At 39.7% G+C, this 12,868-nt stretch overlaps 1 protein-coding gene across 6 annotated transcripts in view; it reads right to left on the bottom strand.

Moving 5' to 3' along the window:
- The window catches only part of OTUD4 (OTU deubiquitinase 4), a 58,539-nt gene that overhangs the window by 6,254 nt on the left and 39,417 nt on the right, over positions 1–12,868 (bottom strand). For all 6 annotated transcript variants that reach the window (XM_051819399.2, XM_070047487.1, XM_070047485.1 and 3 more), the window contains exons 14-20: positions 7,330–7,492; positions 5,435–5,558; positions 4,517–4,572; positions 3,269–3,349; positions 2,187–2,325; positions 1,328–1,588; positions 306–346 (exon numbers count right to left, since the gene is read on the bottom strand). In XM_051819399.2, the coding sequence (XP_051675359.2) occupies positions 306–346; positions 1,328–1,588; positions 2,187–2,325; positions 3,269–3,349; positions 4,517–4,572; positions 5,435–5,558; positions 7,330–7,492 (865 nt within the window). The remainder of the gene's footprint in view (positions 1–305; positions 347–1,327; positions 1,589–2,186; positions 2,326–3,268; positions 3,350–4,516; positions 4,573–5,434; positions 5,559–7,329; positions 7,493–12,868) is intronic.

The following is a 12,868-nucleotide window of genomic DNA, read 5'->3' as shown; positions in this document are numbered from 1 at the left end:
AAAAATGTCACAGCCGAATTTTTGTCTATCAATCCAGGCCCTCTTAAGGGAATTTCCATTAGGCTACACAGGGATATGTTCATCGCCTGAGAACACTCACAAGGTTGTCTACCATCAATTAAAAAGAAAAGCAAGCAAAAACCAGCATCTTTACACCCAACCAGAAGCAAATTTTAAACCATACAGTACTAAAAAAAAAAACTGGTTCTTAAAATTACAAGATTTAGTAAACCTTAAGTTACTGACATAGTTAACAGTACTTAAATTTATTTTAAAATACTTTTCAAATGATAAAATGTAAATACCTTCACTCCAAGATTGAAGAAGAAACGAAGAATATTCTTATCTGAAAATAAAATAATCACTCACTAAATTACATATTCACAAAGCTTGAACTTGTTCATCATCTTTAATCAATAGTTTTAACATTTCACCTACCAGAATTACTTCCTCTAACCTATTATGAAACATAGATAAAACCTAATAATCCAAAAACTAACTGTTAGTAATTCCAGGTTCAGTAGGTTTTTTTGATATTAATATCCAACTCCCAAAACAAATTTTGATTTTTATCTGATTAAAGCAATCTGAATAAAGCAAATTCAGGTGCTCACTGTATCTTTTTCAACTCTTCTTTGGAGCTTAAAAAATTATGAAAATGCAAGAATAATTAAATGCAAACCTTACTTATAAAAAACATTTGTAGGACATTAACAGTTAAGGTATTCACTTGCCATTAGGTAGTCACCATTTGATTCAAACCACCCATTAATGGATTTATCCACATAAATCCAGGTAAACAACATATAGGTAGTCATTACAATACTCTTTGAAGCTTTACAGAAATGAAGCAGGCAAAAGAGAGAGCAAGTGAATTTTAAAAGAATTGTTTAAACAAATAATAAATCATTGCAGATAGCATTTAATAATAGCTATGTATTATACCCAATCTTCATAATACAGGTAATACAGGTAGTTCAAAAAATCAAATCAGTACGTCAAAAAAGCAAAACAAAACTGAGAAAGTTCAACCATGTTTAGGAATCTAGTTGTGAAATTATAAGATCCTAATCCGAAACGGTTTCAAAGCTGTTTATGAAAAAATGACATGGGAGGGGAGCCACCACCAAGCATATAAAAATCATTTTCCAATAAAACCAAGATGAAATAGGAGTGGATGGCCATTAGCCTGCTGCCCTCCCCGAGTAATTTCCTTCTTTGGTCTTACCAGACCTTTGGTGGCTACTTCCATCTCGTCATTTCTCCCTAAACCTGTTGGTACTTGATAAATACAATCAATCAATTTGAACTTGGATAAGGAACTAACCTTTAGGCAAGTCCTCTCCAGTGTGACACAGTGAATAAGGTGGTGCAATGGCTCGATCTCCCTTTTCATTGTAAGGAAACCCAGGATACAGTGGGTCCTGGTAAAGGCTCAATGTCTGAGGCAAAGGCATCAAGGGCTGGTTAACTGCCTGTATTGACACAGGAACTGGAGAAGGTGTTAAATGAGCTTGGGATACAGCAGAATCAGGTCCAGTGGTCAGAGTCTGTGTCACCGATAAAACAGGAATTGGAGCAGGGACACCTACAAGGAGAAAGGAATCGAAAGCTACAAAAACATGAAAATAATAATTCTCCAGAAATGTGCTGACACTGAGTTACAAAAGAAAGGATGCTATACAACTGACACAGCTGGTAAAAGAGTGTGCCTATGTAGTTCAGCAATCTAAACAAGCCCTCTATGTAACAATCAGCCTCCTGAACACAGAGGAGGAAATGATCCCAGGAAACAAGCTTTGAGTCAGTATCTTCTAATTGAAGATCTTAAAAGTTTAAGTGTAAGACACGGGGTCTGGCCAGGGTTTGAACAAGGGCTCATAATGAACAGAATCCTGGGGAAAACATCAAATTGTGGCATCAGTTACTCCTGAGTGACCAAAGCACTCACTGGAGCTAACCAGCTCAAAACATCATGCCCCTAATTATGAGAACATTTCTCAAGGAAGACCTCCCAAACGTACCTGGCCCTCCCATGCTGAAAGCAGAGAAGCAGAGGCTCACAGAAAACTCTGCAAGCTCCAAGCATCTAACCCTACTCTGAGGTAAGCTTTCACTCAATAATCTGCACTCTCAGACTGTTATTGGTTGGTTAACTGGTTGGATTTTCTAAATCTTTCTCTAACCTGTTGGTCCAAAAGTTGTAGGTTCACTTGGCCAGGCTGGCACAGTGGCTGGTAAAGAAGGCACCGCAGGAGTTAGATGGACCTCTGGAGACACTAGAAGGGGAGCTGGATTTGACAGAGACACATGTTCTGCTGGCTTCTTCAAGAACAGAAGAGAGAAAACAAGAATCATTTTGCACAGATTTTAATCAACTCTGAGTTGCCTCCTTATACAAATAAAGATGGTCCTTCTGGTCTTACAAATAAAAACAAAAAAAAAATCTAAAAAAAACCATATAAACAGATTTACTCCTAACCAAGAGCTGCCCTTCAAAAGTCACAGAAGTCACTAGCAGAGCTAGCAAAAAGACAAAGTGCTTTTAAGGCAAGTGAGCAAAATCAATGAGACCATCTTGAAATTTCTGAGTTATTTTAAAAAGTTCTTCATACAAAGACACACCTTGTAACTATTATACAAGGATACTTCCACATTTGTGGAAACTGCAGTTAAAAATGGCTTTGGTGCAAAAAAAATTTGTAAACCCATGCTTTTTCATAATATGCATTTCCATAAACTTTCTGAAATACTTTATTTTCCTATTAAAATGAACAATATTCATTGAAAAGCATTTGTCATTTTCTACCCCTGTATAGACCAAGAACTAAAATTTCTGCTGAACTCAGGTTTCTTCATCATTAAATTTTATAAACTGGTGGTACTGTCTTCTACCTGGATATGAAATAATTGTTAAAGACATAGTCAACTCTTTGCAATGACTCCTTCAAAAACTTAATTTTCAAGCCAACTTACCACAAAGTACAAAGTATAAAGCTAATAAATACAAACTCATGCAAAATCAATCCACAAGAATGGCCAGGAAATGATGATTAGAAAACAACTTCCCAAAAACACTGAGAATGTTCTGGACTAACACCAATATCAGAATTACATGTAAATCATAACTGCTTCTAAACTGTAATGCTAGAATAATCTCCAATTCCCTATATAGATGGTTAGGTGTTTTGTTTTATAATGACCACATACAAAGGAAAAAACTCCAGAAGATAGTACATTCAATGGTCAATTGCAACAATCCACTTACTTGTTCTGCAGGAGATGGGCACTCTAATTTCTTTGACTTCAATGGTGATGAAACTCTTGCACATCTATCATCACTAATATTCTTTAGAAGCAAAAAGAACCAACAGAGCTTTATTTTTCTTTCCAAAAAATCACATTCTGGGTTAACTGTGGTTTCCTTTACAACTCACCCTACCTGCACCTGACAGAATTCTCTCATAAGAATTTTTTCCAACGTGTCTATCTTCCATAGGTAGATTGACTTTGTCAGCGTAATTTTATCATAGCAAATCACTAGGCAGTTTTTTATTAAAGGCATAATTTCAAGCAGCACTATCTTCTTTAAAAATAGCAATCTATAATATTATACTGCATGACAGAGAGTAAAAGGTGTTTTCTAACAACTCAAATTGGGCATCCTAATAATGTACCACACAGAAATGGTCATGAGGCAGATATATGGCTCTGGGGTTAAGCCACCACTTGGGATTCCAACATCCCATATTAGAGTGCCTAGGTTATAGTCCCAGCTCAGCTCCTGATTCTAGCTTCCTGCTCATGTGTACCATGGGAGGCAGTAGATGATAGCTCAAGTATATGGGTCCCTCACCCATGTGGGAGTCCTATATGGAGTTCTGGGCACCTGGCTCAGTCCCAACTATTACTGGGGGAATTAATCAGCAGACTGGAGACTTTTTTCTTTTTATGTAGCACCTTTCGAATAAAATGAAAATAAGCAACTTAAAAAAAAAATCAGTTTGTGGGGCCAGTGCTGCGGCATAGCAAGTAAAGCCGCCGCCTGCAGTTCTGGCATCCCATATGGGTGCTGGTTCAAGTGTTGGCTGCCCACTTCCAATCCAGCTCTCTGCTATGGCCTGGAAAAGTAGTAGAAGATGGCCCAAGTGCTTGGGCCACTACACCCACACGGGAGACCCAGAAGAGACTCCTGGCTCCTGATCAGCCCAGCTCTGGCTGCTGGCAGCCATTTGGGGAGTAAACCACCGGTTCTAAGATCTCTCCTTCCCTCTCTCTCTCTCTCTCTCTGCAACTCTGCAACTCTTTCAAATAAACAAATCTCTCTTTAAAAAAAAAAAAAAAAAAAAAAAAAAAAGTTTGTGAGTGACCTTTCAAGCTCTATCACCTCTGTCCTATTTTTCTACTTCCCTAATACATAGTTACAAAACGGTGAGATCATTTCCATCTGTTCCTTCCACTTCTTCCCATTACATCATCAGTAGCAGGGGAAAAGATCAGTACTTAAAATTTTTACCTCTAATGTACTTGGTTCAGGTTTTTTATCCAAGTGAGTAGATCCATGGACAGAGTCTATAACAGACCACACACACAAAAAAAGCATCACCTCCAGTTTTGAGCACAGAACAAAGAACAAAATTCAAAGATGAAGCCAAAGCACAATTTGAACCCATGTTTAGTCAATGAAAAAGTTTTTAGAGTAACGCTTAACATGCTTTAGGCTGATTCATTGCTTATCTGTGATGGTCCAATATGTGACACTGGATATACTGCTTAACAATTTTAAGTGTTCTCTCTCCAATACAGTAGTATCCCTATTCATGGGGAAAACAGGCTAAGACACCAGGTAATATCAAACCCTGTATATGTGCACTATGCTTTCCCTATACATACAAGCATTCCTAGGATAAAGCTTAATTTACACATTGAAGCACAGTAAAAGATTAGTAATAGCTAAGATTAATAATTAATAACCATATTGTAGTAACAGTTATATGAAAGTGGTTATCTCTCTCAAAATATCTTACTTGGACCTTTTCATTTAAAAGGAGATCCTGATGGCTTTTCTTTGTCATATCTGAACCACCAGCATAATTCCTCTTGTGCTTTGGTGCAATTACCAAGTAAACACAAGTACTACAATACTGAGACAGTGATTAACAGGCAAGCAGCATATACAACAGATACGCTGGACCCAGAAATGATTCACACCCTGGGTGGGACAAGGTACCATGAAATTTCATCACACTTCACTATGCAGAATGGGACACATTTTTTAACTTACGAATTGTTTATCTCTGAAATTTTCCATTTAATATTTTTGACAACAGTTGACTGCAGGTAACTGAAACTGTAGATGAGGGAGGGTGTTCTTGGATAAGATTTCATACCAGACAGATCCCTAACACCTGCTTTCAAATTATAATTATAATACCTTTGTCCTTCCGTTCTTCTGTGTCCATTCTCCGTCTGTTTCCTTTTCTATCACTTCCGTGGGATGATTTTCTCTGGACACATGGGTTGCTACTTTGAGAAGCTGATGTACTGACTGATGACATCTTACAATGAAAAAAACCCAACACTTTGTGTTAAAGATCTATCCACAAATAGATGAGCAAAAGTCCTTTAAATAATCTTACTCTTTATACTTCTAACTAAAAATCATAAAACCCATAGCCGTATATTTTCATACTTCTTATACTACAAAACAGGATATTCTAGTGTCCAAATTTAATTATATATAATCTACATTAAAAGTCTAATTACCAACTCCCAAGTATTAGGGGGTCACACCTTTATCCTAAATTAGTCAGATATTTTCACATCCCCATTTCAGAAAGCCACATTGACTAAGCGTTCATGTTACAACCTACACTCTTCACAAATCACAGCATTACCTGTACCAACCTTCTAAAGTCACTACAGAGGTACATTTCTTTGTGGATAGGAATAAACATAAATGCCAATTAACAATTCTTTATCATAGAAAGTCCACTGCCTGTCAGGAAATCACCTAAGCTCTACATGAGATCCAACCTTCTAAACTGTGAAACAAAGGGACCATAGTAAGTCATGGTTTTAAGCTGAATTACAGCTGAAGGTTTCGGGTTTCAATTCTAGTACTCAAAGTAAATGTTTCACATAGCTAACCAGGAAAATGCTAGCCTTCTCTTTCAGGAATTTTTCCAGAAAATACACCTGAATCACTACCAAATTTAATACTAAATCCAAATCACTAAGTAAAAATTGTGACTATTGAGAACACACTTAACAATTTAAAAAACTTACTACCTGTCCCCACATTTTAATAATTGTACTTTTATCATCCACTAACTGAAAAAAAGGTTATAGTATAAGCATAAAGGATTGGTAGTTATTAAATTTTATGGAAAATTTACATACAGGATATGACATAAAGGTACTTTACACACAGACAACACCAATTCACATATGAATTTGGGTACCACTTCCAGTAATTCCTAAATACAATCCCCTGTGCCAGACTGAACTACAATTCCAGACCAGCTGCTTTCAACTAAATTATTCCTTAGGCCTCTAAGGAATCCCACAATCAAAACAAAGAGAATTGAGCATGGGAGGGTTTAATGTCTTATAGTGGGTAGCCTCCTATTTTGTTTGTTAATCTACTGTTACCATTCAGGTAAGTCAATTGGGTCATAAGTCAATTGGGTACCACTTACCAAGACTTTAAAGACCAAAGGCACAGGGTTCTCAGCACCAACAATGAACTAGTTATCTCTTTTAGTAGCTGTCTACAAACCCTCCTCACAGAATACACACACTCCATTTTACATAAGAATAGTTTCCCTTCTCACTCCCCTGGAGGTAGAGACCACTCCTTTCTGTCATATACAAGACAGCAAAGACAAAGAAACAGGGTTACACATGCTACCACCTCTAACAGTAATCAGTCTGAAAGACTCTCCCTGTATGTATGAGGCACTAGGTAGGTGTAATAAACAGTAAAAAGTCTTCTGATTTTATAGATATATCTTATAAAGTATAAGTGAATGATGAACCTCTATGCACATGACTTTTGCTGGCAAGTTAAACATTTTAGTTCAAAAGATAGCACTAAACTGCAAGTGAGAAAACCGATAAACTTGCTTCAAATGTCATAAACATTTTAGCATTAAAGCTACACTTCACATTCCACATGTAAAATGTAAAACCCAGGGAAAGCTACATTATCTCTAAGGTATCCTTCAGTTCCAAAATTAGCTCACCATTACACACTATGGTTTAACATAGAAACTGTAACAAAGGAGACTTCTAAACAACAACTTTTTAAAAATCTCTTATACATACGGAAAGGGCTGGGAAAGCCTGTTCATCTCTGTTCTGAATCTCATAAAGTAAACGAGATTCTTCTATGGCTTGCTTCTCTCTGCGTTCTTCAGGGGAGAGGCCAAAATAGTGAGATTCTCTATTCGTGTGATCAAAATCCTCAGCTCTCTCACGATCAGGTTTTCTGTCAAATAAAACATTTTTGTCAGAAAAAAAAATGCTGAGGACTAAAATGATGTTCTACAATATAAACATTTGGATAATTCAACCACACTAAGACATTTTAAAACTTCTGGCAGCAGAGTTAATAAATGTTTAGCAAATGGAAACTCCTGTAGCATTATGTTACCTTACAGAATCAAGAAGACAAACTTTAATGGGAAAGTGGGGTCGGGAATGAAGGCACTAACAATTCTATTCCTACCACATCTAGCAGTTCTACAATATTAGGAAATGAAAATCCAAAACCTGTAAGAAAAACATGTTGTCACAAGACAAACAGAAACAATCTTCCTCAAAAGAGGAGGGACACTGTGACACCACCTGATTCTCTTACCTCTGGAATAAAGACTAGCGATGCAATGTCCTTGAGTGACCTTATTTATACTCAATTCTAATGTCAAAAGAGCAGATATCAAACCCAATGGCAGTGAGGGATAACTGACAGAGAATATCTGGATGTACGTAATCTTAGGCCAGTAGTAATACCTAGTAGTAAAAGACTCCAAAGAACACTCATCAAGCGTCAAGAGTTTTCTGGAAAATCACCACCACCTTACTGTCTCTTACCATCCAAAACAAGGATTGGTACTGTGTAGTTTTCATCTTCTCCTCACCTAGCACACAGCACCAGCTTCCATTCTCACTTAGCTTGAACATTTCACCTAGCTTGAACAGAAATGTTCAGTAATATTCTTGCATAGCCATACTAATAAAAGCATATGGCAATCCAGTATTTTGCTTTCTCCAAAGAAAGAGACATTATCAGTGAGGAAAAAATGAAAAAGATATAAGGATCTCATAACCATCTTTACAGTTTTCTGTTATTCTATTATCAGAAGACTTCAAACCAGAGATGTTAAACATTAGAAGCAAAGATGAATTCTAATGGTCTTAAATAAATTAGGATTGTTAAAAATAAAATTCTAAATGTTAAGTAGAATTAAAATCTAACTATAAGTATTCAATAATCACAGCTTGTAAATTTTTTTAAAAGATTTATTTTATTTATTAGAAAGACAGTTACAGAGAGAGGTAGTGAGAGAAGAGAGAGGTCTTCCATCTGCTGGTTCACTCCCCAGATGACCGCAATGGCCAGTGCTGCACTGATCTAAAGCCAGGAGCCAGGAGCTTCTTCCAGGTCTCACAAGTGGGTGCAGGGGCCCAAGGACTTGGGCCATCTTCTACTACTATCCCAGGCCATAGCAGAGAACTGGATTGGAAGAGGAGCCGGGACTAGTGTCGCTCCCCCTCTTCGTGGAGGAGCAACACAGGACCCTGCGCTGTTCTTTCGTCTGCTCGGCCCTCCCCGGGTTTGCTGCTGGTTCTTCCCGGGTTGGCTACTGTCCCTTCCACCTCCGTGGAAGGGCAGTTCCCCCTGGCCACATTCCCCACTTCCGCAGGGGAGCGGCACACCGCCGGCCGGCTCTCTCGGGGGCTGCACAGGTGTTCCTTCAGCTAGATGTTCCCCTTAGATGTTCCTCTTAGATGTTCCTGATGCATGCCGTCTCTCTCCTTTATAGTCCTCCTCCGCCAATCCCAACTCGGCTGCCCACACGCCGAGTACGCTGCTCTCCTCCAATCAGGAGCAAGTCCTACAGTTTATTGGCTGAACTGGAGGCAGCTGTGCAGAAGCTGTTTTCTTCTCTCCCAGCGCCATATTGTGGGAGAGCAGATGCATAGAATAAGTCTTAATTCCAGTAACAGTATAGTCCGAGTTGCTCCCCACAACTAGAACCACACTCATATGGGATGCTGGTACCACAGCACCGGCCCCATAAATTTATTTTGATATATTAGTATGGGGCTGGAGCTGTGGCATAGCAGGTAAAGCCACCACCTGCAGTGCCAGTATCCCATATGGGCTCCAGTTCAAGTCTCAGCTGCTCCACTTCTGATCCAGCTCTCAGCTATGGCCTGGGGAAGCAGTATAAGATGGCCCAAGTGCTTGGGGCCCTGCACCCGTTTGGGAGACCCAGAAGAAGCTCCTGGCTCCTGGTTTCAGATTGGCGCAGCTCCAGCCATTGCAGCCAATTGGAGAGTGAACGAGAGGATGGAAGACTTCCCCATCTTCCCCCCTCACCTCTCCTTCTCTCTTTGTGTAACTCTTTTACTTTTTTTTTCTTTTTTTTTTTTTTGACAGGCAGAGTGGACAGTGAGAGAGAGAGGCAGAGAGAAAGGTCTTCCTTTTGCCATTGGTTCACCCTCCAATGGCCGCGTGGCCAGCGCGCTGTGGCTGGCGCACCGCGCTGATCCGATGGCAGGAACCAGGTAGTTATCCTGTCTCCCATGGGGTGCAGGGCCCAAGTACCTGGGCCATCCTCCACTGCACTCCCTGGCCACAGCAGAGAGCTTGCCTGGAAGAGGGGCAACCGGGACAGAATCCGGCGCCCCAACCAGGACTAGAACCCGGTGTGCTGGCGCTGCAAGGTGGAGGATTAGCTTAGTGAGCTGCAGCACCAGCTTGCCTTTCAAATAAATAAATCTTAAAAAAAAAAAAAAAAAAAAAAGGTTTAAAGAAAATATACTAGTAATATTTGCTTTCACACACAATGGAGAAGGCATTCTAACTGCTAATACCATATGATTGCTATGGAATCCATTATAATGTCAAAATTTTCTAAAAGTCTCATATCTATGTGTTACCCATCTTGTCACATACCGAAAGTGTTTGTATACAGCAAGTAATACACAGCTAACACATAAAAAAGAAAAACAGGGACAGGCACTGTGACGCAGTGGGTTAACGCCCTGGCCTGAAGCGCCGGCATCCCATATGGGCACTGCTCCACTTCCGATCCAGCTCTCTGCTATGGCCTGTGAAAGCAGAAGATGGCCCAAGTCCTTGGGCCCCTGCACCCGCGTGGGAAGACCTGGAAGAAGCTCCTGGCTTTGGATCGGTGTAGCTCTGGCCGTTGTGCTCATCTGGGGAGTGAACCAGCGGATGGAAGACCTCTCTTTCTGTCTCTACCTCTCTAACTCTTTCAAATAAATAAAATAAATCTTCAAAAAAAAAAAAAAGAGAAAAAGATCCTAATAATACAAAGATACTTGTCTGCAGAATAGATTTAAAGTACTTTAAATTTGAAACATCAGTAGACAGAAGCATTCTACCAAAGCCTCAAAGACTGCAGTCAACACCAGAAACACTGGTTAAAAAATCAGTTTGTGGGCCAGCGCCGCGGCTCAACAGGCTAATCCTCTACCTACAGCGCCGGCACCCGGGATTCTAGTCCCGGTCGGGGCGCTGGATTCTGTCCCGGCTGCCCCTCATCCAGTCCAGCTCTCTGCTGTGGCCCGGGAGTGCAGTGGAGGATGGCCCAAGTGCTTGGGTCCTGCACCCGCATGGGAGACCAGGAGAAGCACCTGGCTCCTGGTTTCGGATCAGCACAGTGCGCCGGCCACAGCGGCCATTGAGGGGTGAACCAACGGAAAAGGAAGACCTTTCTCTCTGTCTCTCTCTTACTGTCCACTCTGCCTGTCAAAAAAATTTAAAAAAAAAATCAGTTTGTGATAAACACATGACTATTTAAATTAGCAATTTAAATAGCAAATTGGTATTTTTTTTTTCAATCTTCAAGACAGGGACAGGAAGTTAAAGATACTTCTTGGAACACTCATATTCCCTATTGGCTATGTGGCTTCCAATTCAGTTTCTTTCTAATGCACACCCTGGAAGTCAGTAGGTTATGGCTCCAGTACTTGGGTCCCTGTTACCCACAAGGGAAATTTAGATTTGAGTTCCTGGCTCCACAAAACGGCCTGGCCCAGCCCTGGCTATTAGGAGCATTAAGGGAATAAACCTGCAGACAAAATTTGTCTCTGTCATCTCTCTCCCCCCATCTTTCAAATAAAATGAAAAATAAATTCTAAAATTGTTTTTCTATTTAAAACAGTAAAAAGTATCCTTGTGATCAAGGGGAAAAAATCCTTTTCCAGTCTATCAAAAAACAAAAATTTTAATAAAGAAAAATCGTCTTGTTCCCTGTAAGCTTCCTCCACATCCTTTATAGTTTCAACGGTTAATATTCAAAATAAGTTTATCTGTTAAGTGCTGTGTCTGCACTGAGTAGGTTACATCAGCTGGTAGTGGAGTCTGGTCATCGTGCAAACAACAGACATTAGCCATAATTAGCTGACTAGTCGCACAGATTCTCTTTGGGAGATGTGATTTACCATGGGCCCCAAGTATCCACATAAAGCATTGCTGCATATTCCAAGAATACAAGCCTCTGATCACTGGTTACCCAATTATTCCTCAGGGTGTGTGTGAAATGAACACCCTGGAGGGATAAGGCATATCCTCCTCCCAGCTAATTTTTTATCATTTATCCTTACTGGAACTTCTGAACAATGTGTAAGCATCCATGCAAAGCCATAAAAGAGTCTATTGATAGTGAATACCTCAACAGAAGGAAACTAGGTTACTGGGAAAAACCAGATAGGAAACAGACTTTAAACAGAATAAACAGCCTTTAAATGTTATAAACTCATCTCATATCCCTTTAAAACATGCAATGCATTGAAGTATTAATATCAATAAATTGAATTTATCTTCTAAAAAAGATATGTTCAGGGGCTGCCACTGTGGCACAGCAAGTCAAGCTGCTGCCTGTAATGCCAGCATCCCATGAGAGCTGGTTCAAATCCTAGCTACTCCAGTTCTGATCCAGTTCCCTGCTGATGAGCCTGGCAAAGCAGTGGAGAAATGTCCCCAAGTTCCTGTACTTTTCCCAGACACTTGAGAAACCCAGTTGAAGTTCCATATTCCTGGCTTCACCCTGGTCCAGCCTTAGCCATTATTGCCATTGGGAAAGTGAACCAGTAGATGAATAGTCTCTGTCTCTGACTCTGCCTTTCAAATAAATAAATCTTTAAAAAAAAAAAAAAAAAGATATGTTCTGGTACATTCAAATACAAGGTCTTCCTGGACACTCGAAGTAAGATGAGGTCATACCAGACAGAGTATGAACAAAACCCATATGACTATTGTTCTTATGAGACCCAGACATAAATGCACACAGACAATACCAGGTGATGATGGAAACAATGAATTAAGTGATACACCTATAAGCTAAAGAATACCAAGGCCTGCACATAGCACCAAAAGTAGGAGAGGAATGGAAGATTCTCCCCTAAAGTCTTCAGAAATAGAACAGGCCTACCAACAACCTGATTTCACTGCAAGCCTCCAAACTGTCAGAGAATAAATATCAGTTGTTTCCAACTAACCAGTAAGTGAGGCTTTGTTACAACCACCCCCGGAAACTAAAACAATATTGGTAAGTTCTTGTCAGACCAAGAACTGAAATCTTTGTCTTAAAGATGCTATTCACGGCCG

The sequence above is a fragment of the Oryctolagus cuniculus genome, chromosome 8 (genome assembly GCF_964237555.1).
Source record: "Oryctolagus cuniculus chromosome 8, mOryCun1.1, whole genome shotgun sequence".
NCBI classification, from domain to species: domain Eukaryota; kingdom Metazoa; phylum Chordata; class Mammalia; order Lagomorpha; family Leporidae; genus Oryctolagus; species Oryctolagus cuniculus.
The sequence above is the reverse complement of the archived record's forward strand: the minus strand, read 5'-3'. Positions and strand labels throughout refer to the sequence as shown.